This window comes from Pararge aegeria, chromosome 4 (genome assembly GCF_905163445.1).
Source record: "Pararge aegeria chromosome 4, ilParAegt1.1, whole genome shotgun sequence".
Taxonomy (NCBI): domain Eukaryota; kingdom Metazoa; phylum Arthropoda; class Insecta; order Lepidoptera; family Nymphalidae; genus Pararge; species Pararge aegeria.
In genome coordinates this window covers 5,709,090-5,736,896 of record NC_053183.1, presented here as the reverse complement: position 1 = coordinate 5,736,896, position 27,807 = coordinate 5,709,090, and the positions used below count along the sequence as shown (strand labels likewise).

Genomic DNA, 27,807 nt, shown 5'->3' with positions numbered 1-27,807 from the left:
CACAGCATTATGTACTATGGCATTTTATTATGGGGTAATGCTGCTGATATAGATTCTATTTTCGTCCTGCAGAAAAGGGCTGTTCGTGCGATATATATATGGGCCCAAGAGAGTCATTAAGGGATCAATTTAAAGAAGTTAAAATAATGACGGTGCATAGTCAGTACATATATGAAAATTTAATTTATGTCCATAAAAATATATCAAAATTTAAAAAGAAAATGCACTGTAACAATATAAATATTAGAAGCAAAAATAAACTCGTTGTGCAGTTTACTAGGCTACACAAAATTGCAAATTCATTCAAGGGCAATTGTATATTATTTTATAACAAATTACCAAATGAAATCTTTGAGTTGTCTCTCAATAAGTTCAAGGTTTATATAAAACGTAAGCTTACAGAAAAATCCTATTATAACATTAAGGATTATTTAAACGATAAAAAAGCGTGGGTGTAAATTGCTCTAGCTTCATAGCTAAATTTAAATTTATTGGAAGTTGGTGATAACAAAAAATAAATTTACCCGGCTAAGTTTGTTGTGGGCTCTTCTTAGACCACGAACGAATGGCGAACGAAGTTATCACCACCCCGTTACAATTATGTAAACAAATATGTATGAACGCTTCATAAGTGCCTGTGATAGGCATGAATAAAGAAATTTTGAATTTGAATTTTGAATTTGTGGTTGAATATATAATAGTTTAAAATTATTAATTATTCAACCGCCATAAGAAAAGTTAATCTGTAAGTAACTGATTTGTTTTGGGCACAGCTACAACTGTTTGTGTTTAAAATTAATGTCAAATTTATGTTTTTAATTTTTATTTAAGAACACCATTTACGGTACGTAATATCCTTCCAAATTCATAACGTTCTTTCAAAATGACCCTTTATAAAAATTATCAATAACGAAACTTACTACTTAACCTTTGTTACCCTAATTTCTTTGTATTTAAATTTAAAAAAGAAGAATAACATAACTTTATAGTTCAATGACGTCATAGAGAATTACCTACCACGAAAAATAAAATTGAATAGCATAATACTAATACGGTCTTGTCAACTCAATTTATAGCAATATGCTTTATGTTGGCCCTTAAGGAGTTCTGACCTTTAACTCTGAATATCGTCATTAGATCCTTATAAAATGATAGTGTTGTTTCAAAGCACCAATGGGCTAACTAATTTTTTCGTCTTTTCTCATAGAAATTGGACGAGAAAACATAGACTAATAATCACGTGGCGCGTATGTTAGGGTGATGATGCAGACCCTAACCGTTGAGCTTCGGTGGTAAAATAATAGGGTAGGTATTTATTAAAGTGCCTGCTCTTTCACACTTCCGCCTCAAAACTAATCTGAAACTCGAATTTCGTAATCAACGAGAATCCTTTCATCAAGTTTCATCAACGAGTTTCAGGATGGGAATGCAAAATTCTATAGAACATTATATTCCGTTTCGTATATTTGTATGGGTAGGTATTTGAACGTTATTCCAATTCGTGATCCAGGGTATTCAGTATAATAACTACAATTCTATTTTCAGAATTACAATTTTCTATAAACCGTGATAACCGACATAGTATAAATTAGTCAAAATAGTCAAAAAGTCAATACACAATTCGTAATATTCGAATTCAATTTCGAAACATTTCATATTTAATACTTTGGCTGATTAGTATCTTATATCTTTAAACGAGCAATTCTTGTATATATATTATTGGAATCTCGGAATCGGCTCGTGAATGTAAAACGGTCTAATGGATCAGTTGTGAAAATAGGTGTCCCACAGGGGTCTATATTAGGACCATTTCTGTTCCTTATTTACATTAATGCCGATGATACATCACTGACTTTTAAACTAAATCGACGTGAACTAGCTTTTGACGACGTAAACAACTCTCTCGCTAAAGTCGTACAGTGGTTTGAAGCTAATAATTTTGTTCTTAACGGAAAAAAAACCAAGTGTATAAAATTCACTGTACCTAATGTTAAACACGAGAAAACCACTGTACTACTTAATAATGAGGAACTGAAACTGGAGGATACGACAGTTTTTCTAGGAATAACGTTAGATTCTAAACTTCAATGGGGCCCTCATGTAAATAATTTATCGAACAGGCTTAGTTCTGCTGCCTATGCGGTAAAGAAGATACGCCATATGACCGACGTAGAAACTGCTCGACTGGTATATTTTAGTTACTTTCACAGCATTATGTCATATGGAATTTTACTTTGGGGTAATGCTGCTGATATTAGCACTATTTTCGTGCTGCAGAAGAGGGCTGTTCGTTCTATCTACAAAATGGGTCCGAGAGAGTCATTAAGAGATAAATTTAAAGATTTTAAAATAATGACAGTGTATAGTCAGTACATATTTGAAAATTTAATGTACGTTCATAAAAACATTTCTAAATTTAAGAAAAAATGTGACTGCAACAATTTAAACAACAATTTAAAGTAAGAATAAACTTACAGTGCAATATACTAGGTTACATAAAATTCATAATTCGTTTAAAGGAAATTGCATACAATTCTACAATAAACTACCAATCTTGGAGATGTCTCTTAAAAAGTTCAAAGTTTGTATTAAACGTAAGCTTATAGAAAAGTCCTATTATAGTATAAAGGACTACGTAAACGATAAAAAAGCTTGGGTGTAAATTATTGCTCTAAACAGGTTGCTCTTCTAATAATTTAAAATGACATTGTGAGATGGCGATAACAAAAAAAAAAAAACACCCGGCTAAGTTTGTTGTGGGCTTCTTCTTAGACCGGGACGCGTTTGGAACCCTCGTAGCTTTAGTTTTAAGTTTACGAATGTGGTTATCGCCATCATCTCACTACCGTGTAATTCTTATGTACGCATCAAAAGTGCCACCTGTGGGCCCACTTGAATAAAGATATTTTTGACTTTGACTTTGACTTTGACTTTGGCTCCTACGATTTTCATGAAATTTAGTATACAGGGATTTTCGGGGGCGATAAATCGATCTACCTAGGATTCATTTTTAGAAAATGTAATTTTATTCGTGTTTTCCGGTAATAACCGATTTGGTGCAGACGAAGTTGCACGGGTCAGCTAGTATAATCTTAAATGCGCATTTCATTTTCGAGTATTTTAACCGACTTACGAAAAAGCGGACGTTCTCAATTCTGTGCGGTGATTTTTTCTTATGTTCGAAAAATTATTTTTTGTCAAGATCTGTAAAAGGGATCCTGGTGAAATTGGGGGAAAACTTCAAATAGGTACTATATGGACACCTATAGCGATTTAAGTATTTTTTAAAGTAACTTGAGCTTTTGCTATCGAAAAGCACCATTTGGTCAAGTGAAACTGATGATGAAGACCACGCATGGCCACCGCCACCACACAATAATAAGTATTACACTGGTTTGTTCCGATTATGGTATATAGTAGCAATTTATGCGCGTCACAATAAAGGAGCTGATGGTGAAGTGCCGGGAGAACCTCAAGCATTAACGCCCTGGTTTCGGGAAAAGCAATATTTTGTAGAAGGTTATGTGCAGTTGGCATTCGGCTAGACATGAATGCAAACTTACCTACTAAAAAGCGTGAAAACATTATAATACAAATAGTTGGAAAATCCAAAAGTGCACGCCTCATAATCTCATTCATTACAATAACATTGAGATTATTTGCAAATAATAATTAAACTAAATCTAATTATAAGGTGAAAAGTAATAGGCTTCTATTCCTTAAAATACTGAAGCCTATAAAAAAAACCAACTCGATAAGTGAAGTATTTCGCTCGTTATCATGACCACAAGATACGGGATCCGCACATACAGACACATGGACGTCCAAGACAGAACTTTTTAAAACATTTTTTTAATTAGTTTAAATAATAAAAAGAGATTTAAAAATATCATGAGTGTTAAAAATAGTTTTTTTTCTCAACATTTGTCTATTTATATTCACCTATAAAAGCAATAAAGAATAAAAAAGTGACATTTTAAGTTGGAGAATCACTCGGTGTGCGTAAACTGACAATAATACCCACCTCAACGCTTCGCTTATGAGGCGTGCAATAAAAAGCAAGAAATAAATGTGTTCTGTAACATTTTAAAGTCGGTGCCATGTACAACAATGTAGAAATCTACTGGTACTTTCCTTGCTTCTAAATAAAAAGGAATACGAAGTATATGATCTATACATCCTAACTTACGACATTTTACTCAGCACCGACTTAAAAATGTTAGAGAATATATTAATTTCTTGCTTTTAGCTGTATTACAAAGTTAATTTCATTTTGTCAAATTTTTTTTTCTTAATTTGCATTTTTGTACATTTTTTCCAAAATACGCTGTCTGTATGCAAGTTTTATTTCAATTCAGGACCATCTTCAAATGTTAACGAATTTGCGTAATGAAATTAATGAAGCAGTTGTGAAGTAAACATCTCTTAAAGATTTCACGGTGTCGTAGAAAACGTGCTTGCTACGCGCGTATTTGGAAAAATGATCTGAAATTTGATTAATTGTTGCCAGAGGCCTAGCAATATATAAATATAATAGCTATGATTATATAGCAAAATATACTTTATATTATTGCAGGCAGCTGTGGGTCATTCTCTCACGGCATAATGTGAATTATCACTGCATTTATAATATTAGCAAGGTGACAGAAGTCTCGCATTTTACCTTTTGGACTATGTTGTATATATACCATTAAAATAGTTAGAATAAAAACATTTCCCAAAATAATATTGCAAACCTTGTAGATACAATAATAATATTACGCTCCGTAAAATCTCCTTCAAACATATACGTACTCAAACAGTTTCCGCTCATAGAACAAGAAGCTCGTTAACCCTGTAGGTAGGTTGAACTAACCTTGAGAACAAACACATTCAGTCACAAACAGACATGTTACGCTACGGAACGTCCATTTTGAATTGGTTGTGAAACTACACAGCTATATTTACCTTCATATCTAACTACCTTAGGCTTCCTATAATACCATTTATACATCATTTTTATAATCAAATATTTAACGTTCATTGTATGTCAAAGATTATAAAAAATAATAAACCTTTTTCTTGTACCCTTTGTGTTGACTCTACGTACAATATTTTTCAGGCATTGTTATTCGCTGTAAAGCTTTTAATTTGACATATTTAATTGATAATGACCTATATAGGAAACCAAGTTCACTCCCCGGCCTGTAAGATTCGGAGTTATGTGCGTTTTAAATTTAGGTAAGCAAGAAATATCCCTTGATTTGACGTTAAAGGAAACATCGTGAAGAAACAAGAATGCCTGAGAGTTTTCATAACGTTCTCGAAAACGTGTGAAGTGCTAAGTCCGGCTTGGTCTACCAAGCGTGGAGAATTATGGCCTTCTCATTTCGAGAAGAGTCCTGAGTCCAGTAGTGCGCTGGACAAGTAGAATAACAAAAGTTGTCTCGAACCTACAGCCACACAGACCAGAAGCAAACATCCTCGAAGGCATCTTAACTAGTCTATGATCTATTTAATCGATGAAATTAATTCTTGCGGCAGCTGTCGCGTTCTTGTAGGATCGATCCTAAAAGAACGCGACAGCCACTGCAAGCAGAAGCAGCCTTGAATAAAAGATTAAAATTGAATCCACAGCATTAGTATTTGTTTCCCTTTTTTGAGACTAAACAAATGACTCCTTATTAACCAAACTTTGTACAATAAGTCGGAATAGACGCTGCAGTGCAATTTCTTTCCTCGCATATTTATAAGTATATGCATACTCAGACTAGTAGGTAATATTAGATGAAATAATGGTTGATCTGTCTAGAAAAGAAGCAACGATCTAACGATCCTTTTTACGAATAAATAAATAGTGCGAATTACATTACCCCAAAGCTATTTGTGCTTAACTCTGTGGAATATTACGCTCCATATATTTGTCCCAATACTATTCGGACGAAAGATCAAGGTTCAGAAGTAATCAACAGTTTCAGTTCATTGAATATCTGACTAGTTTAACATAGCGGATGTTAAAAACAGTGTAGGAGACCAGAAATGTGGTCACATCGTACAACAAACATTTTGAATTTAAATGGCTAATGAATGAAAATGAACCACATTGTTAAAATATATGAGCAATTGAGTCGGGTTTGTGTGTCAAATTGAATTCAATTATATGAATGTATTAGTTTTAAGAATTTTATGCGGCTTCAATGTATTTTATTTTGTGGAAATATTATTTACTAGTAGTTTATATTTATTTAATCTGAATAACAGATTAATCTATCAAAAACATGTTTCATATTTTGTGAAATATAAAGTTACTCCATTTGTTTTACTTTTAACCGTACAATTAGAAGATATTAGACTAGTACCAGAGCTGGATAATATTCACAGTAAAAATCTTTCCCATGACTTTACCTGGTTATTTTAAAGTTTTTTTTTTTTAATTTGAACCAACCAAGCTCATAAAACTTGACTCAAATAAAAACTCTCGTATGATTGACACAATGTACTATTTTTTCCAGAATCTTGCTTAGCTCGTTGCTTTCTTCTTTATCTGTATCAGTAGTGGTGCGCGTGTCTTACAATGAAGCTTTTTATTTCTACTCATTGCTGGGATGGTTTAAAAAAATAAAAATTTAGAAACTCAAAGGCTGAAACTCAACTGCTGATAAACCAGAAAAATCAGAATGATAATTGTCACACTGTCAATATGTATTACTTTTGCTTATGAATAGCTGCAATCACGAAGTCCCAGACTCATCTAGTTTTACTTTTTTTTTATTTTTTTTATTGGTCAACTTTAGAGTAAAACAATTGACGACAACTAGGTCACTCACCTCATCTGAAACCACATAGTTTATGTGACAAGGTATAAATTAAAATTAAAATACGCTTTATTTTAAGTAAAGCGCAATTCGCTTTTAACTGTTGGATCTTATTTATCCATCGAGGTTGACGCAAAATAACTAAGCTTAAGTTATCATTTTGTTAATAAAGATTAAACAACACTGCAAATCATTCTACTAGAAAATGAGTCATATAGCACAATAAAACTTTTTCAATGAACTACGGCAATCACGGTCTAAGAGCGGATTTCGATGAATTGTTTTCCAGGACGATTACCTAACTGATATTCGTTACATTTTCCAAATCATAATAACATTAAAAATTAAGTGTTTTTTGGAATTATATCAGTCTTTGGTATATTATGAAAATTAAGCTTAATTGCTATACTCCGCGAACAGTAGAAGAATCTGTATGGTGTAATTTATAATTATTGACTTTACATTGTCAATATTCTATTACTATTCTGCTTCTAACCAATATCAGTCTTTGGTGTTCAATTTTGTTGCAAACTAGTTTAAAAGGATAGGTAAATTTATGTTTATGCCTCGAAAACTTTTTAAAATATTTTTTTGCGAGAAACGATGAGACAGAATTCTTTTGTGCTTAATTTTCCCAAGTTTTTGGCATAGCAATAAATTCCGCAATGAAGTGAAAATATATACCTACAAAGGATTTTTTTCAGTTTAAAGTGTCGTCCACATTGAATTCAGAGTATCGTCAAGTGCGCTGTCGTGACTGAGGGTCTCGGTAAGCGATGTCTTGAAAATTCCACCCTCCAAAAGGTCACGCCGTTAAAAATGTTTTGAATGATAAAGGTTTATGAAATGCGAATCAGCATTTTTTTAAATTTTTCAATGAAGGTAAAAAGTTTTGTTCTGAGCTTCTGGCTAGCGTGGCATAATGGCTTGTACAGGTGTAAGAGGTCATTGTTTGGCTGTAGATTCCAACCGAAACTTATCATTATTTGTGTAGTATTGCTAAGACATTAAGGTCCCATTTCAACTGAAGCGGAGACGAGCGATGCGCAGGGATGACTGATGCTGGAATGGACCAATAAGATTAGATGTCAGGTCAATCATTTCAGTCTTGTACGTCTCTGCACCGCTAAGTGGAACTGTGTCTTTGGCCTTAGACAACGATGTGGTGTATAAAATGCGCAGTCTATATCTACAGATTCGTGTATTTTTGCAAATCCAATTAAGACCTATATTACTATTATTATTTTAACCTTTATAACATTTATGTAATTAATCTCACACTACATTAATATTGTAAATGGTATTTTCACATTCAAAGTCATCATTTTCTCTATTCATAAGCCACTTTTCATGCGTTCATAATATTGTTCTGTCAGTCATATTTTCCTATATCAGCTTAGTCAGACAGTGATAAATATGTTTTAATTACTAATTAAAAGATTATTGATTTAAATCTGGGCCCGGCCAAATACATATTTATTTTTCAAAGATTCAAATTTCATCATCTTTAGTTTTTTATGATCAGATTTCTGTGGATCCCCGAGAGACGTCGGGAAAAGTTTAAAACTGCATACTAGCCGCCACGCCAAATTTTCATTTGGAATTATTAGTATCAAGTACAGGGTAGGACATTGGCGTTATCCCCGTGCTTCGGAGAAATCGATAAGCAGTCTCACGAACCCCCATTGAATTAGTGTAAAGGGTCTCGCGTCTAAATTCCTCAATCCTAAGAGGGAGGAGACCTGTTCCCAACTGTTAGCCATTTAAATGGTGATAATCAACTTACTAAACTAGAATAAACAAGTAACGACTGCAAATCAGTACATAAGTCATTTATGGTGTTGGAGTATATGTTTTTATTACTTGATTCCCAAGGTAATTTCAGACCTGCCTGAAGCACACAGTTAAAGAATGTTTTAAAACACATTTATTACATTGAAGATACTATTCAATTGGTAATATTCTAAATGAAAAGGTGGCTTGGAAGCACACCGTTCCGTTTTCATCTCTCGCAAGATAGAACAATTAATGCAAAAAAATATAATGATGTTGAAAAAGAGCAACTGCTGAGTTTCCTGCCGACTTCTGCTCGGTAGAATCTATCTTCCGAACCAATGGTACATGACGTTTCAAAAGGACTTATTATTTAGACCTACTTAAATGATGAATTTTGAATTTTGATAATTATGATAATGTTGGTTGTTATTTAGGTACGTATTATTCAGACATACAAATTCAAGAAAGTTGGCTATTAAAGAAACAGAAAAGAATGTGGACTAAGCGCGACGCTGGCAACATCTTGTAATTAACATTGCAAAATGCGTATCACAATGTAACTAAGATTTCCCTCACATCTTTTGTATGTAGGTAAGAAATGTCAACATTATAAAGTTTGATTATATACTCGTTGGTGATCGTTGTGTTGGAAACTTAGAAGCAACATTTCCCACGCAACGTGTTACATACGGGCGTTAACAATACAATCAAAAGTATCGATTATTTTACCGCAGGTTCAAGGTTTAGCTAACTCTAACTTTCTCACACCTACGCCTCTTCTACTTGAAAGTTTGAGTATGTCAGGGAGTCACTACAAGTTTAGTCAATAATTTATCAAAACCGGAAAATCCATCACGATAGTAATTCTTCTATGAGAACCATGATAACGTTTGATTTTAGATATTTAGAGTTACTAACCATGTTAAAGTTTTTAAAGCCGAGTGGGCATACAAATGCGGAATATTTAATCGGTTAACTCTACACCTGTATAAAAATAAAATTTTAAATACGATTACGAACTCAAGGGAACAGAACGATCCCTAAAGGGTAGTTTTCGTATTTTTTTCCATAGTGGGTGAAAATACCAACATAACGTGACCTTATTCCTGTGACCTTCTTAAGAACTTCCATGTGAATAGACATTTTGATTACACTTTCCTCTTAAAATGTTAACGTTAGACCTTTACGAGGCCGATAACTTACAAGACGTGAATATTCCTTTCGAAGTAAGTAAAATTCTTGTTACGATCAGCTATTGTATGAAAAAGATTCTAATATCGTGGATTGAATTGATACTACCTACGCAAAAGTTGCTGGGCAAGCGAATCGGTGCACATATGTTACTTTCTAATTTGTAACTGTTTCCATTCTAGTCTCCGATTTGCATTTTTGACTACATAAGACGGATTCCTGTGATCGATTCTAGGGTCGGATTGTTAGGTTTCTCAGTTAAATATCTTTAAAAAAAAATATAAGAGTAGTGTTATTTCATAGTAAAACAACTAACATGAGCATCGTTTCAATTAATTTTAAAAATCACAAAAAAAGCATCACGTATCACACAATTAGTTTCACATCTTTCTTTCTTTTTCGGTTTAGTTTGTTTTAGACTTTTTCGGTTCAACCTATTTGTTTTCGAGTTAAATGTGATTATTATTAATGTGTGAGATATATTATTATAACCATTAATATAATATGTTCCTAATTTGTAAGTTCACTGATAATAACTGTTTAAGATTTCTTGTTGACTTTTTTTAATATGTCGATTTTAATTTCTACTTTTCGGTATTCCTTTCCCTTGACAATTATATCTCCTAACATCAAAAAACTAACTCAAACACTTAACTATGAATAGTAGAAATGTGTCAATTACAATAATAACGTGTATCATTAGCATTACCATATCATTACTACGAAAATAAACATGTTTTCTAATTTAAACCTGTAAAGATATCGAATTATTTTAAGGCATGCTAGTTACATTTTCCCCTTTTTATTTGTAGAAACATTGTGACCTATGCAAGACTTATCAGCTGAATCGATGTTGGCAACATTTTGACGGCCGAGTGGCGCAGTGGGCAGCGACCCTGCTTTCTGAGTCCAAGGTCGTGGGTTCGATTCCCACAACTGGAAAATGTTTGTGTGATGAACATGAATGTTTTTCAGTGTCTGGGTGTTTATCTGTATATTATAAGTATTTATGTGTATTATATTCATAAAAAAATATTCATCAGCTATTTCACTACCCATAACACAAGCTACGCGTACTTTAGGGCTAGATGGCGATGTGTGTACTGTCGTAGTATATTAATTTTATTATTTATTTGGGGGAAAAGTCGTATCCTGGAGACGGAAATAGCATAAGTCCGAAAAAACAAAACAACTCCGATATCCGAGCGAAAGAAAGATCCAAGGTCGCAGGCAATATCAGGTTTACTTTACTTAACATTGAATTCCTCCAATTTCTTTTCGAAACCTAAATAGAAAATCTCCATTGATAATTTTTTTTTTTATTGTTTCAGCTCGTCAGCAAGTGAGCTCATCTCGAGGCGGGGCGTCTTCTCGCGCAGACAGTATGGCTCCGTTGAACAGGTAAGCTCTTGAGCCGAGTTCGTGCTTCGAATATCATTTTGAACTATGTCAGGGCCACTTAAGAGCGGTTGAACAACTTGCAAATTATTTTTCAAATGACTATAAAAAAGAATTGAAACAAAAGTTAATTTTACTTTGCATTTTATAAAAGTTGCACAGTCCTCTGGCTGTAATAGTCTACTTTAAAGTTAGGACCATAGACAACTGTCAAGGCGAGCAAATGCATTCGTATTTGTCAAGTAAATATTACGAAATAAAAATATTAAAGAGCTATCAGCTAAAACTCAGATATTTTACTTACAATCGCACTGTAATTGTAAAATATGTAAATACTTAATTATAAGTTAATTGTTCTCCGTTGTAAAATTTTGAGTTTAATTTCCATAAAAATTGTTCTAATGCTTATGGAATATAAATGCAATAAAACTTATTGGGATCACAAAATGATCAAGTAAATAAGTCTTGATTTTAACAAGTTTCAAAAAACAAGAAATTACATACTCAAATAAAACGAAACGAAACCTGTGCTAGGAATAAAATAGAATTAGAACTCGTAGGAATTTTATCTTAAGATCTTCTAGGATTCCATCCTCTTAACCTTAAGATAGTTACAAATAATCATCGTAAAAAAACATCATTTTTGCAAATCCCGAAGAAATATAAAAAATGAATGAGGCCCTAAAACCTAATAGACGGCAAACAGTCTACGAAATAGGCTGATGGATTTCCATCAACGTCTGTCACTGGTAATTGCTTCTTGCCTCATTATGGGAAAGCGAGGGAAATTAAACGTTAAAACGGTGTAGTCAAAACTACCGTGCAAAGCATTCTGTGGAGTTTATTCGTTTTTTCTGCGTTGAGGTGGGTATTACTGTCAATTTACGCACACCGAGTGATGCTCAAACTTAAAATGTCACTTTTTTTATTCATTATTGCTTTTATAAGTGAATATAAAAATACAAATGTTGAGAAAAAACCCTATTTTTAACATACATATTACATGATATTTTTAAATCTCTTTTTATTATTTAAACTAATTATAAAATTGTTTAAAAAAGTTCTATCTTGGACGTCCGTGTGTCTGTATCTTATGGTCACGATAGCGAGCGAAATACTTCACTTATTTTGAGAAATAAAAGCCTATTACTTTTCACGGTATAATTAGATGTAGTTTAAATATTATTTACAAATATTCTTAATTTTACTGTAATGAATGAGATTATGAGGCGTGCACTTTTAGATTGTCCTACTATTTTTGAATTTAAACATCGTGTGCACTCGTGATCATCATATTGACCTATTAACGTACCACTGTACCTACATTATACAGGTATTACCCTTAATAGGGCAGAGGGGTTTAAAGTTCTGACTCTCGACGCTGCTCTGATGTAACTGAACCAGGGTGGATAGCTGAACGTGCTCTTCAAAGCAAGGGTTGAACAAAGGCCATTTCATAGCTCTCGACTGGTTATAATAATCTTAAAACAGCAAAATCAACTTAACAAATACCTAAGAATTGTGTTACCCTTCCCGGCACCAAACCCAGACCTAGCAATCTAGTTAACCTATTAACCACTAGCCCAAGGAGTCTACTTATAGTAAGTAGTAAAGAGTAGAATACTTGCGTAAAATATTATCAATTCAATTAGAATGCATATAAATTGATACAGTAAAAAATTGCAAATCAATGGCCAATAATAATCGAATGTTTCTGGAAAAGGAATTATGGATACTGGCATTTACTTGAACAAATACCTAACTCGCTAATAATTTAAAAATTCATCAATTATAATATAATCACGAATAAATTTATGCAAATTAAATTTTTCGTAAACAGCACCGTGTAACAATTTCGAATGGTCCAAGTTGTAAAAAGTTTTAAGCTTCGTAAGATGACAATTAAAACTTATTAACAATCTAAAAGTTTTTTTAGAATTTTAATTAAGTTAGATATAACTACACAGAAAAGACAGACCTATACTTTAGGCCTCCAAAAATGTTTCAGAACACTTGTTATTTAAACAATATTATAGACCTTTTAATTATTATTTGTCAAACATGCTTGCATTATTTTGAGAAAAAGCTAAATTGCTGTACTGGACATGCAGTAGCATCCGGCAATAGTTTCAGTAAAATCCATATATTTCGTGGTTTAGCGGCTAACTAAATTACATAGTAAACTTATCTGTCGTGTTATTTCAATTGTACGTTGGTGGAAACTTACTAGCTTTTCTTTACTCAACTTTTATTCAAATTTCAAACAGGCTTGTAAAAATAACGCGGGTAAAATTATTTTCATTCGTCGTTCGTCATTGATTTTGAAAAAAAACAATTACTTTTATATTTGAGAAACGAGTTCAAGTGAAGACAGTGAATGTTATGAACATACTTTAACGCCACCTGAAAATCAAGAGGTGGTTAGAGCCGTAATAGAAAACTTGTTATCGTTACCTTGTTATGTTAGCGCTAAAATCGAGGACAAAATATTGGAAAACCTAAAGGCGATGTTTATTATTCTACCTTGGTACTCCGTAGTTTTAATTTCCGCGCATTATTTGAGAGAAGATCTTTACAAGCCTTGGTCACAACTAGGCATTACTTACATTCTTACAAGTTTGTTCATCAATGCCTCTGTACGGGAGCTATGGCGATACGCTGGACCGTAACAATAGGAAGGTCTTCCTCCGAGCGGGTGATCGTGCTCAGGGACCGAGGTCCGAACATTCATTTTTGGAAGTTGTATATATAGGCATTTTTCGTGAACACTTCGCTAACGCGATGCAGGATTTTTGTGGCGCCATCTAGTTCTGTAATGTGGAGACCGCTACACCTCTTTTGCTGGCCGCGACAAACCAACAGGCCCAAAGCCAATGATGGCGGGCCCTAGCCCCTAGACAGGGGCTAAAACAACAAATACCAGGGCAGCGTAGCTGCCCTGCGAATATGACCCGGGTAAGGAGGCGTTGCCTCGAGGCCCGTACCCCCGACCGGCCTATTGGCCGCTTGGAGATGACCCACACGCACGCTGGCCGCTGTAGTAAAGTATTAACATTATCTCTTTCGCTCAAGTTCAATTATCGTAAGAGTTTTCTTGTTCCGTAAATAATAATCATCATCATTTCTCCTATAATGATATTTGTTTGTATTGTGCAATTCTCGCATAGTCGATCGAGTCGGTTAAGCATGTTCGAATTTGGTTCACGAGATAATGGGTTTGAGATCGGGATAAAGCAAAAAATTCTGAGATAGTTATGGGTTTTTCTGCCAATACAAGCCCTATCTCAGTACAAGCCCGGATTAAATAAACTTTTGCGATCGCCTGTTGCGATTATTGTCACTCACTTTTCATAATACCATTTACAGTCGGTGGTAGAGTAACTACAAATAAGTAGGGCAAGGCAGACTTGATGTTTCAAAAGTGCCTTTAGTCCTACCTAAAATAAATCAATTTTGAGTTGTATAAATAGCAGACCTATCTCTACTCTACTATCCACGAGGCATATATACGCAGCATTGGACCTAAGTTGTCTTAGAAATGCGCAATTGAATTTTTTGAGAGGCAGATCTGTTAATAACCTGAATGTTTTTATATTTCTCTTACGGAAGAGAGTTAGCGTCTTCGAATTTAATTTCTTTTCTCATTGAAACGTCCGGATATTGCATGCCACATGTGCTGGAATCGAAATTGGCAGCAATTCTTAGAGTCAATGAAAAATTTGAGTCTACTGGATAAAAAATTATTTCATCACTTCGTTAAAACAGGCTGTTGCAATTCTTTTTTAATCAAATTGTCTAAAACCTTTATAAGCCTCTAAATAAGTATTAAAATTATTGATTATTTGTTGAGGCAAGACATAGCAAAGCCATTTATTAAGCTATGAATTGAAATACAATTATTTTATAGTGGATGCAAAAAAAATTATAAAAAATATTTATAATAAATTATAATAAGGCCGCTACTTATTCAGAACTGTATTTTAATAAAATAAACCAAAATCATTTACGTAAGTATCGTATTGTATCTTCCCATTACCGACCCATTAGTCACGGATCTCCTCTCAGAATGAGTAGGGTTTTCGCCGTAGCCCACCTCATTGACCAAGTGTGAAATGGTAGATTTCACACGCCTTTGAAAACATTATGGTGGACTCTCTGGCGAGCAAGTTTCCTCACGATATTTCCGTTCACGGTTACTTGTGTAATAATAAATAAATGACTTAATAACTTAAATTATGGAATCTAGCCCTATGTATATCGACGAGAATGATTTGGCTCATATAATGTCTCATTGGTTTGGTTGTTGAGATAGTAGCAAGTTTTATAATAGATCACGAAGCACTGGCCTATAAATTGTGAGTTAATAGGTTTTACTATCAAGAAATCCTAAGTATCTACTAGCCTTGATCTAGGATATTGACGCGCACCACACGTACGCCCCAGTTAGCAAGTCTCTAGCTTGTGATAATAATCATTACAGGCCGCTAAATCACATTGGAGCAGCGATAAGGTCTAAGCTTTTATTCTCTCTTTCTGTTGCACAAAACAACTGGCTAAGTTTGTTGTGGGCTTCTTCTTAGACCAGGGCGCGTTTGGAACCTGCGAGCTTAAACTAAAGCTGCGAGCAGCTTTAGTTTAAGGTTAACGAATTTAGTTATCGCCATCAACTTACTTCTTTGTTATATTTTACATGCAATGTACGCATCAAACGTGCCATACATGTGCCTATTTGAATGAAGAAATATTTGACTTTGACTTTGACTTCTTATTAAAGGAAAGGAAATTCTCAGTACCAGCCCGGAGTTAGGAAATGAGCGGGGGCAACCCAATGCATCGGAGAGCACGTTTATCCTGTTTATTGTGACTAGCATATAAAAATAATTGTTCAAGCCCGCAAATCCGTATTGGAGTAGCGTGATGAGTCTATGCTCCCCCTCTAGGACGGAGGGGGCTTCTTTCAGTGAACTTAACATTGAAACAATGTAATATCTGACTATTTTAATACTGGTTATTAACTTAAAGGCTCTTATTAAAGTTTGTTATATTGTATAGTTATGACGCAGCAACATACTACAGTACCAACAGAAGGGACCGTTATCATCTGTTATGTTTGTTTTCAATTGTTCCTTACTGCCACCTGAGTGTGACAGTAAGAAACAATTGGGGATTATAGCTACTCGCATACATACGATGTCCGATTTCACTCAGCATGAAACAAAATGACACAATAAAATATAGCTTTGTAGTCACACCTGAAAGCCATTAACAAAAGAAAATAAGAAAAATATGTGAAACAAACATGCTGAATAGTTTCATAGGCGCTCTACAATATAATACTTTCTACGAGTATATTAATTTTGCTGATTATTCATATCGGTCGATTATAAATATATCTAATAGTTAAATAAAATTACTGTGACCGTTAATAGCTGAAGCATTATATATATTAGAGTATGAATATCAAAAATTGATTTCTAAAAAATATCCTCTTACAGAACACTCTTCTTATCATTGATATTCTGCCACTAGATAGTAAATGTAGATGCAGTCTACTGGATATACATAACCATGTGTATTTGCAAACGAACAAAGAAAGAAGAGAATTTTAAAACTTTATCAATCAAAATATAATAATTGAAATCTTTAAAATCTTTATCAAGGAAAAAAAAACAATTTCAATTATTTCTTAATTGAAATTGCTTCATGAAGAACAAATTTATGTGGGAACAAATAAAAAAAACCATGAAAACAAATTGGAAACGTCCTACAATAAAATTTTCTAAAAAAAGTCGATTACAAAAAATAAAAAACAATTCACTTTTGTTAAATTAAACAAAACAAGAACTCAATGAAATTTAAACAAGATTTGGCCTGTCTTATTGAGGCTGCAATACAATACCTCAAAATAATTCCAAATAAACACGACGAGATAACAATAAATAAGGCTGCAAAAACAGCTGTATAGTGTCAAAGGGATAAATTCAAATTAAAAATTATAAGCAAATATTCATTATATAATCATATAATCGGTATCAAATCGATATAATCATTTATTTCAAGTAGGCCTAAATAAAAGAACTTTTGAAAAAGCAAGTCTGCCTGTTTGTAGTGACTCTACCACCAGTTTGGAAGGCACATTCTACCGAGAATAAGCCGGCAAGGAACTCAGCATTTACTCATTTTCAACATCATATTTTTTACAATATATATTGTATTGCGAGAGATGAAAGCCTTATGGGGTGCTTTCAAGACCTCTTGTCATTAAGAAATTCATCAATTGTATAGTAAGCTCGCTGTAATAAATGTGTTTTAGCTCATAGTTTGCATGCATTGAAAGGTCCAAAATTACTCTGGGGATCAATTAATAGAAACATATAATAAACCTAATAAATGACCTCACAATATCGAACGTTTTGTAAAGCGAAAATCCTTAATTTTGATATAAGCTTAACATAATTACGTGATGTATGAATGAATTAATGAATGAAATCATCAATAGTACGGTTAAAATTTAACAGTATACATTTTACCAACACAAATTACTGAATAAATTGGTTATATTTTATAATTATAATTTTTGTATTCAAATAAAATATATTATAAAAATATATCATACGATGTCATTAACTGAAACGGCCTTTTATAAATCAGCACAAAAGGATGATGACTTTTGCAAATAAACCTTTCTTGTTACGCTGTTAAGATTAAAATTAATATCATAAACATTTTGTTATTATTAAATAAATAATATTTATAAGTTTCCGACTGCGGTACTATGTAATTAGTGCGGAAATCTTACGGGTTCTATCGCTCTTTCTTATTTGGCTTGTTTTTTTTTTGCAATACATAGCTAGTTTATTGATGATCGTCGAGGGTCGAGGCTAATATACTCACTACGAGCATTATAAACGACAACCGAACTGGCATACAACAACTGTAGGTAAGTAATGCGGTTTGCCTCTGTAGTGCCATGAAGAGAACCGGATAGTACAGAGAAGGACCAAAGCTTTGCTCTGCGGTTTGTATCAAAATTTCAAACCCGTAAAACCTGTGTGATAATTTACAAAAAATAATTTTAAAACCTAAGGACATACATACCTTATAAACACTTTTAAACTCAAATTTTACACTTTGCATTAAAAAGTGCTAATTAATATTATAAATTCGAAAGTTTGTATTGATTGATAGATGGATGGATGGATGGATGGATGTATGTATGTTTGTTTCTCTTTTACGTAAAAACTACTAAGCTAATTTGATTGAATTTTTGAATGGAGATAGATTATACCTTAGATTAACACGTAGGTTTTAAATTCCGAGAAAATGTACAGTTTATGAAAAACCAAAAAAACCCCGTACGAAGCCGCGCGCAACAGCTGGTTGAGGTACATTTTTCATTATGAAAATTAAGCTTAATTTGCTATACTCCGCGAACAGCAGGAGAATCTGTATGGAGTAATTTATAATTACTTCAATCCGTATACTCCACACCAAACATCTGTTTGACGTGGAGTATACGGATAGAAGTAATTATAAATTACACCATACAGATTCTCCTGCTTCTATCCAATATGTATATTTTTCAATATTCAACAGTTCCTTTTTGCCGTTGTTGTGAAGTTTTTATGAAATCTGTCTATGTAGATAGTGTTGTTTACGCTAATATTCCTTGAAGTAGGTAGGTGAATCAGAGATTATTGGTTATTAATCAATAATCTCTGATTGAAATTCTTGTTTAGTTTTTCTGCTTCTGTTTTGTGCGTTCGATAAAGAAAAACGAGGGTCGTAGCAAATAATAATATTATTATAAAGTCCATCACTGACCCGTGATAAATTCACACACACAAACACATCACAACGCTCTATTGTTGTCAGCGGTGCGCTGAACCGGGAATTTGTGTGATTGATATGTTCTCCAATAAAACAATATAAACTTTACCGATCCAACTACAGTACACCATATTATACCAATGTCCGAATACGAATAAATACAAATTCAACAAATTCATGTAGGTAGAGCTCCGTTATAGGCTCTTCGAAGTCAAGTCTGCCTGTTTTAGGTAAACAGGAAGCCAGATTGTATCACGAAACCTTTAATTATGTCACATGTATTTAAAAATCATTTCAATCATTATAAGATATCGAGGATATCATATTATAATCAATTAAAAACCTTTAAACTTGATTGTTTAATATCGATAGTTTTATCCAACGAACTTAGAATATGTTCTTCCAATCTATCAGGTTTTGTCTGGTTCCCAAAACGGAAAAAGTAAACCGCCAAACGGTGCTTTTCATTACGACGCTGCGTTCGAATCCTCCCCTTTCTAATAGCGCCTTCTTATCTTAGACTGCACCGTTACCACCAAGTGAGTAAAAAATAACTAGTGATGAATTTATTCAATCGAGTAGTTTACAGTAATTGTATGAAATTATTGTAGTTATACTTCTTTTGGCGCGTTAGGAAAAAAATATGATAGTAAATTTTTATTATGCGCGCGCACACCGTCACGAAAAACCGACACCCTGAAGTCAGCTATAGTCAACAATTTTATTTTCAATAAAAGGTTTGACAGTGTACTTTGAATTGTCAAAGTCTGCGGGTTAATTCCGGTGATTTAATTGATTCAATTGTACAAACAAAAATCTCACATTTTAATGATGAAACTTGGTTTTCCGCTAATCAGATAACTAGATAATGCGTCATAATAAATCTTTCAATGTATTAAATACAAAAAGGTATTTAAAACATTGAAAGATTTATTTTGTTTTGTTAGAGTAGTTTTCTCTACAAATGCAGAATAAGGCAAAAGATAAAATTTTTAAAAAGATTTTAATTCTGTTACGCCATAGAAGTATAACGTCTATCGCGTGTACATAAGTACACAAACGTCTTTAAAAAAAAATGGTCTTACTTTAATTAATCTATTTCAAAATAGTATCAAGTATCAAGTTTACTTTTTACCCATGATTGATTGTCAACACAATTAGTGAGTTTCCATGTGTGTTCATGTCTCGACCATAACTGTGCCCGATTACGTAACCTTGTCGCAGTTATTACTGTCGTTCAATATTTTATATTGGATGTATATAGAGCATTTTAAAAGTCAGTTATCAAGAATATTCATCTTGAAAATTAGAAACACAGCTATCTTGATTCCGATCCCCATACTCAGTTATAGATTTATAGTTAAAATGACAGATACCATATCCAAACTTAAGTTACTATTCAGCTGTATGAGAACCTGTTGGTTTGGCGCGGAGCGATGGCAAGAGACCTGATGGGATGATGCTCATTCCGTGGAGGCCGGGAAGGTCACTTGTTTACACATCCTGACCACCTCGTCAATAGTGTATGCGGCTGCTACCAGTGCCGAGCAGGCCAAGAGGCGTAAATATGAAAAACTTGATAGCGGTTTCATTTCTGTGCCTGTTGGAGTAGAGACTTCGGGACAGGGGCTCGAGCTTTTTTTAAAGAATAGTCAAAAAGGGTTAACGAGTCTACCAATGATACCTTGGCCAAAGAAATAGTTTCGCCAATCAAACGGGCAATGCTGCCAGTATCTTAGGCACTATGCCTCGCTACGGTGGTTTCAAAGACGTTTTAGATTTTATTTCGGTTCATAGGTATTATAGGTTGTTTTGTTTATTTCAGTTACTATTTAACTTAAAAAGCCTATCCACCTATCCACTGTATGAGTATGAAAATGTAGCGCTACAAAATTCTGAAAATTTCTGCCATCTGAAAATTTGGAATTCGTTTTAAGCATTACTTTCCCTTAAATATACAGTACTTTACTTAGCATCTACTTTCGTTGAAAGTCAAGCAAATACTAAGCCAATGAGCCATAGTACAGAGTTTTTTGGACTTAGCATGTTCTAAGCATTAATTTCCTATATTAATGAAAGATTTTGATAACATGCTTGCAATATTTATATATATATTTATTGAAACTGTGTCCATTTAGTAAAACGTAGTCGAGAAATTTAAGAAAAAACGCAATTTAATCATCATATAATAAACAATAAAAATCCAAACTTCCAACAACGTTAACATTGTTTTGAGAGCACGAGGCGAGTACACAATAACGCACGTCAAACTTGTCGGAGCCATGTCATAGGTATCGATCAATTTTATTATATTGTGAAAATTCTAGACCATACTATTTATTTTCAAATACAATAATAAGTGTTATAAGGTTATGTTATATATTTAATATCAATTAGAGATTCATTAATATTCTTTAAAAAAAATTAACAACGAAATAAATCGGTTTCTGTTTATTGTGGTCGCTTAACAATTTAGTATGTTGTATGCAATGCATCCGAAAAATTAAAGGAAACTAGTACTTTAGCGTAAACTACGATTATGCCTGAGCTAAACAAAGCCTTTGCCCGTGCCCTTAGACCCGTTTATTTAAGTCGGTATGAAAGATTGTGCTTAGCTAAGTGGAAAGTAATTCTTTGCGGATTTATACTTTCTACTAACGCTAAGCAATGAATGCCTATTTATCTGGGCCATACTATAGATAGTGTTTCCCATGCATACTCTACCCAGAAGAATATCTGACTGTGATCTATAAAGCGAACTTAGACCTTGTTTAGACTTGGCTTACGTAAATGACTAGCTTACTAAAGTTTTACGTTATCTTTGTTTCGTAATGTACAAACTTATTACGATTATGTTCATGGTATTATATTGAGCATGTAGGTAAGGACTAAATAAAATTTCGGACTAATAGAACTGTATGCTTAAATAGTGTAGTGTTTTTTTCGGTTGTAGGTACTTATTTCGTATGTTTATTCTTTTGTGCCTTTCTATGCTTAGTTTTTTATACGTAACTCCTCGATTTTGCTATGCTGAGCTCAGTCTCAGAGATATAACATTATTAGTACTAACAGTGATCTTTATTCAAAGGCGTTTCATTTATCTCGCCCTCAGTTACACTCATAATGTTTTGAATATTTTCTGTGCTTACAAGTGGATCATCGCAAAAGAGATCCAGGTCCAACGTCAGTCGACCATTAATGCACTTAATGATCTGCGCATTTCGTCAAATTTGAAGTAATTTGTCTCCGGAAATTCTATCACGCCACATCAAAGGCTCGCTAACTCGTGACTGATTGTCTCTACATATTACTATCCATTTGTCGCCGCCCTACAATCACGCTATATTGCCTATTGTAAGGCGCGTGTCAAGGTGTGGCCGACGCTTGATTGATATACTGGCTAATTAAGCTAGCAGAGTCTAACCTACTTGGATATAGTTTGCTATATCATAAACCAGTTTTTTCTTACATTTGCAATTTAAGTAAGCACCATGCTTATTTCTGCCGCTTAGTTGTGTTTCGGAGCATATTATTTTCTTGGGAAAAAAAGTACCCCTTAAAGTGAAATAAGTATTGTGTGAAAATTTTAACTCTACCTATTATGGTTAATGAGATACAGCCCGCTAGCGAATAACGGAGGCATGGTTAGTAACGAAGGGTCTTGTTGGTATCCTACAGCTAACCATAAAAAATAAGTTTTTAAAAGCCTAGCAACATTATAATTATACTCGTAAAATATGTTGTTGTATATAATTTTTAATGCTACAGATTATAAAACGTATTTTATAATTATACGCTTGCTACGCCTTAATAGAGTACCTACTCGTATGCTCACCTTGCCTGTCATAATATGTGAAAAAAATGCAACGATTACAGATCTTAACCATATATATAGATAAAGTAAAGTAAAAAAGTCAAACTTCTTCCTGGTGTTCGCAATTACAGATAGATTAAACTTTTTTTTTACTTTTCAAATATCCTACCTTTTAAACTTTTGAAACCAACCGATAGTTTTTTATTGACCACTGTCCATGTTTTCTGTTCGTGATACCTACAACCTTTAAAACTTTCACTCGATAAGTATTTAGTTGTTCTTTATAAGCTATACTGGAGGAAAGAAAAGTTTCCAACAGTTGAAAAGTCACAAGTTCTCAGATTGAATTCAGGTAGAGGACTTTGCTAGGAAATAAATTTATAAATTTATATTATTTCTGAATAGCTAGAACAGCCGGTTTTGATGCGAAAGATCTTTGTCCAAGGAACTTCATTACTGCTACAATGGCTGATGGTTAATCAAAGAAAAATTAGTTACTTGAATAAATTATTTCTTAACAATTGTAAAAAATAATGATTTTGATCACATTATGGAAAGCTATTTAGAACTTCAAATATTTTATATAACATGCTCTATCAATCATATTAAATAAACGAAATGGCCCCGAAAACGGTCCAAGGTATATATGTGTACAAGCTCAATTCCTCATTTATATTCCGAAATTACTTTACTCGGGTCTCTAAATCTGTTTTGAATTTATTGAATTGAAAAATTGGATCCGCTACAATTTGTATACTTCGTAAACCTTTAATAAAAGACGACCCTCGTATGTAATACTGGCACGTGTGTGATAAGCTTCTACTTCTATGTTCTTAAATTTAGACCTATTCTTTATTATTATGAATATTTTAAGGTTAAAGATTTTTTTGTGTTTGTTTGTTTGTACCGAATAGGCTCTGAAACTACCGATTTGAAACACACATATAGAAAGATAAGTTATCAGCCAATGTTACTTTTTGGCTATACAATACGTATAAAAAAAAAATAACATCTCATTTCGCGATTTCCCGAGCCAATTGCTTTAATTGGCTAAGAAGACCACTTGGCCATTAAATAATAAACTGACTATATCTACGAGTACGTTGATATTTTGTTGTTGCTGTCATTTTATTCAGGTATTGGTTAAGGGAAACATAAAGGAATGAATATTAACAAAAAATGTATTATTCGTGTAAAAAAGTCGGTAAGGTATGTATGTGCGTTTCTTTATCCCACCATAACGCTTGATAAAATGCCTGTAAAGATTTAAATTGTATGAAATATCATCAGTATCACTAGGGATAATAATGATTATCCCGAGTGACACTGGCTACACACTTTGTGGAAAAAATCACTATGGCGGCTGTATGGTGCGGCGCTATTTTAAAATTATGTCTAAAAGAGCTAAAAGAGTTATGTTTTTTTTTGTTTTTATCAATAACGTACTTGTTGAATGATATTAACTTAAGGGTTCGTTCATAAAACCTCTTCTTTGCAGCCTTTGTTCATAAAATCCTACCATTGTACTCTATCCAGCTCAATCGCCTAATATTGAACTCCACATATTAATATGAGTGAGGTAACGCAATATGGTTCATAATGAAACGCTTAGTAGTTGTAAGTTCTTGAGCGGCAGCAGTTTTATGGCTTTGAGAATTACTGCAATAAAGATCCCTACGAGGAGATGTTACTCTAGTTTGATGGAGCTTTCTAACGGTGGCTACGGCCTTAGTATCCTTTATGTAATAAGCCAAGCGAGTTGACCTTAGCATATTGCCGTACCTAATCGTAAATAGGTCGCTTAAACTTTAAATTGAAACCACGTGGAATAGCTAGTTAAAGTCAAAGTCTAAAATATCTTTATTCAAGTAGGCCCATAGGTGGCACTTTTGACGCGTACATTACATAAGAATTACGCGGTAGTGAGAAGAGGGCGATAACCATATTCGTAAACTTAAAACTAAAGTTACGAGGGTTCCAAACGCTTCCTTGTCTAAGAAAAAGCCCACAACAAACTTAGCCGGATGTATTTTTTGTTATCACCATCTCACATTGTAACTTAAAATTTTAGAAGAGCAACCTGGTTAGAGCTATCCGTGTGTTTCTACTACCTATCTTCTTACTAAGATATTATTTAAATCTAAATAATATTTTTATAATATCTGTTTTATTTAAAGTGGACTTATTCAATGGTGAAAAAAAATTAATTATGTATATTTCAATGAGTATATAATCAAAGAAAATAATAATTACTACTTCGGTGTAAAATAATTATTATTATACCGGCGGTGTCTTAAATACTCTTTGACAGCCAGGGCCATACAACGATTCTAATAAGCACAACTTTTCAAAAAGTAAAGGTAGTATACTGTTAGTTTGCCTGTCGCAACCAGTAACAGTATAACTTTTTCACTTCAAATGCTCTTAAAGTCGTACTTTAGGCTCTATGTAAGCGTACTAAACTTACTACGTTGTTTGTTACTTTTTTTTTCTTGGTTTTTAAAATGTTTTCCTCCATGTCTTGTTTATATTCATTCCTTGATGTTTTCCTTAAGCACATGCCTGAATCAAATAACAGCAAGAACCTGAATCAAATATATCAACGTACTCGTAGGTATAGTCAATTCATATTTAATGGCCAAGTGGTCTTCATAGCCTGTGCTCAGAAGATGAGCAAATGAGGGTAAATCATGAAACTACTAGTTATTTTTTTTTTATATAATATTTAAGGAGCATTAATATCCGTTAAATATTCCATTATCCAGGATATTAATGCTCCTTAACCTAAGCACGTGGTTTGAAGTGGTTAGTAAAATGGCGTATTGAGCGATAAAGGTTCAGGCGATGCTGGAGTTATTAATACGAGAACTTAGTGTTATGTGTGAAAACTAAAGAGAGTTTAATTAACGTCAAATACCTTTATACCTTACCAACAATTTCAAATATCTACCTCCAAGCTTGATTCCTTTGAATCATCTTCAAAGAATTGTGTGAGAGAGAAATTCAAAACCGAATATTGAATAAGAAATGTAATTAAATTATTTCTCAGGGCACGCCAAATAAAATCAGCCAAGCGCGAGTCAGACTCGTGCTCTGAGGCTTTCGCAACGCGGAAGTACCTAAAGCTGTAATATCTTTTCTTATATAAATTCACAAATCAAAAATAAAAACGATTTTCCTACATTTGTGATATGTCGGTCATAAAAACCATTTCATCCTAAATTGTTGTCACCCGAGACGAAGGCGAGGGTTGATGTTTAAGTATTTTTATAACCGACTAGCGTACCCAGCCCGCTTCGCCGGGCTAGATTTTGCTTTATTTTGTTTAAACAATAAACTTACATCATTAAATTTTTTATTTAAGTCTCATAATATATTAAATCATTTATTTATCTCCGTATTTATTCTCTTCTATTCTCTTCTCGGGTGAAGATCATTATCTACACCCATGTACACCCAACAATAGAATATCATCATAGTAAATATTATAAAAGCTGTATTTGACAGTTTGACAGTTCAAAAATAGGAGTGCTTCGTTCGTCACCAAACTTCACAGGATTACTCACCAGGTCAATCCGGAGATTTCCTGAAAGTTTCATTGAAATTGGTTCAGCCGTTTTGGAGCCTATATGGAACATATAAACACACACTTTTTCTTTTATTTTTATAACCGATTTACACACTTTACTTTTCACTTCGGTTGTGAGACTTTTCACTTCGGTTGTGAATAATATTTTTCCTCAGTATAAGGTTCGATTCGCGGGTCAGATCAAAAGTTAATATTTAAGTTAACGATAAAATGGGGTTTTATGACCGAGTTAATGATTGCTCCTTATTTAGATTGTGAATAAATATATATATATATATATATATATAATATATATATATATATATATATATATATATATATATATATACTTCGGTACTTTAAATCTATCGCTTACAAAATTATTATAATATTATTATTATAATAAATTAGATAAAAAAAACACCTACCTAATAATAGAATCTCAGATACAACTCCTCTAAGAAAAGAATAAATTGAAAAAAAAAATAACTAGTAGTTTCATGATTTACCCTCATTTGCTCATCTTCTGAGCACAGGCTATGAAGACCACTTGGCCATTAAATATGAATTGACTATACCTACGAGTACGTTGATATATTTGATTCAGGTTCTTGCTGTTATTTGATTCAGGCATGTGCTTAAGGAAAACATCAAGGAATGAATATAAACAAGACATGGAGGAAAACATTTTAAAAACCAAGAAAAAAAAAGTAACAAACAACGTAGTAAGTTTAGTACGCTTACATAGAGCCTAAAGTACGACTTTAAGAGCATTTGAAGTGAAAAAGTTATACTGTTACTGGTTGCGACAGGCAAACTAACAGTATACTACCTTTACTTTTTGAAAAGTTGTGCTTATTAGAATCGTTGTATGGCCCTGGCTGTCAAAGAGTATTTAAGACACCGCCGGTATAATAATAATTATTTTACACCGAAGTAGTAATTATTATTTTCTTTGATTATATACTCATTGAAATATACATAATTAATTTTTTTTCACCATTGAATAAGTCCACTTTAAATAAAACAGATATTATAAAAATATTATTTAGATTTAAATAATATCTTAGTAAGAAGATAGGTAGTAGAAACACACGGATAGCTCTTTATTATTATTTGAGGGTTTGAGGGATTGAGTTTAAAGCATGTAAGGTATGTACTTTTGTACCAGAATTTCGGAACGTACACAGACTATATTCTTAAATTACCATTCATCACCTGATGGTGTAGACTCTTGCATTCCACAACTGGAACAACTCTATTAACGAAGCAACATATTTAGACACCTGCAGGGCTAGCACGAACGGGGGATAAAAGTTATATCCCCCAATTATATCCTCTGGAACATGGAATAGGAGACGTTTACCCCCGTTTATTAATACACATATATTATTTGGATATTATTTCCACTTGTGCGCCAGTGCTCTGAGTTGATA

The 27,807-nt window shown here is 33.2% G+C and overlaps 2 protein-coding genes across 2 annotated transcripts in view; one reads left to right on the top strand and one right to left on the bottom strand.

Moving 5' to 3' along the window:
* The window catches only part of LOC120623248, a 273,880-nt gene that overhangs the window by 171,887 nt on the left and 74,186 nt on the right, over window positions 1–27,807 (bottom strand). The window lies entirely within an intron of this gene.
* Window positions 1–27,807, top strand: part of LOC120623496 (GTPase-activating Rap/Ran-GAP domain-like protein 3) — a 101,106-nt gene that overhangs the window by 4,510 nt on the left and 68,789 nt on the right. The window contains exon 2 of the mRNA XM_039889541.1: window positions 11,093–11,162. Coding sequence (XP_039745475.1) covers window positions 11,093–11,162 — 70 coding nt within the window. The remainder of the gene's footprint in view (window positions 1–11,092; window positions 11,163–27,807) is intronic.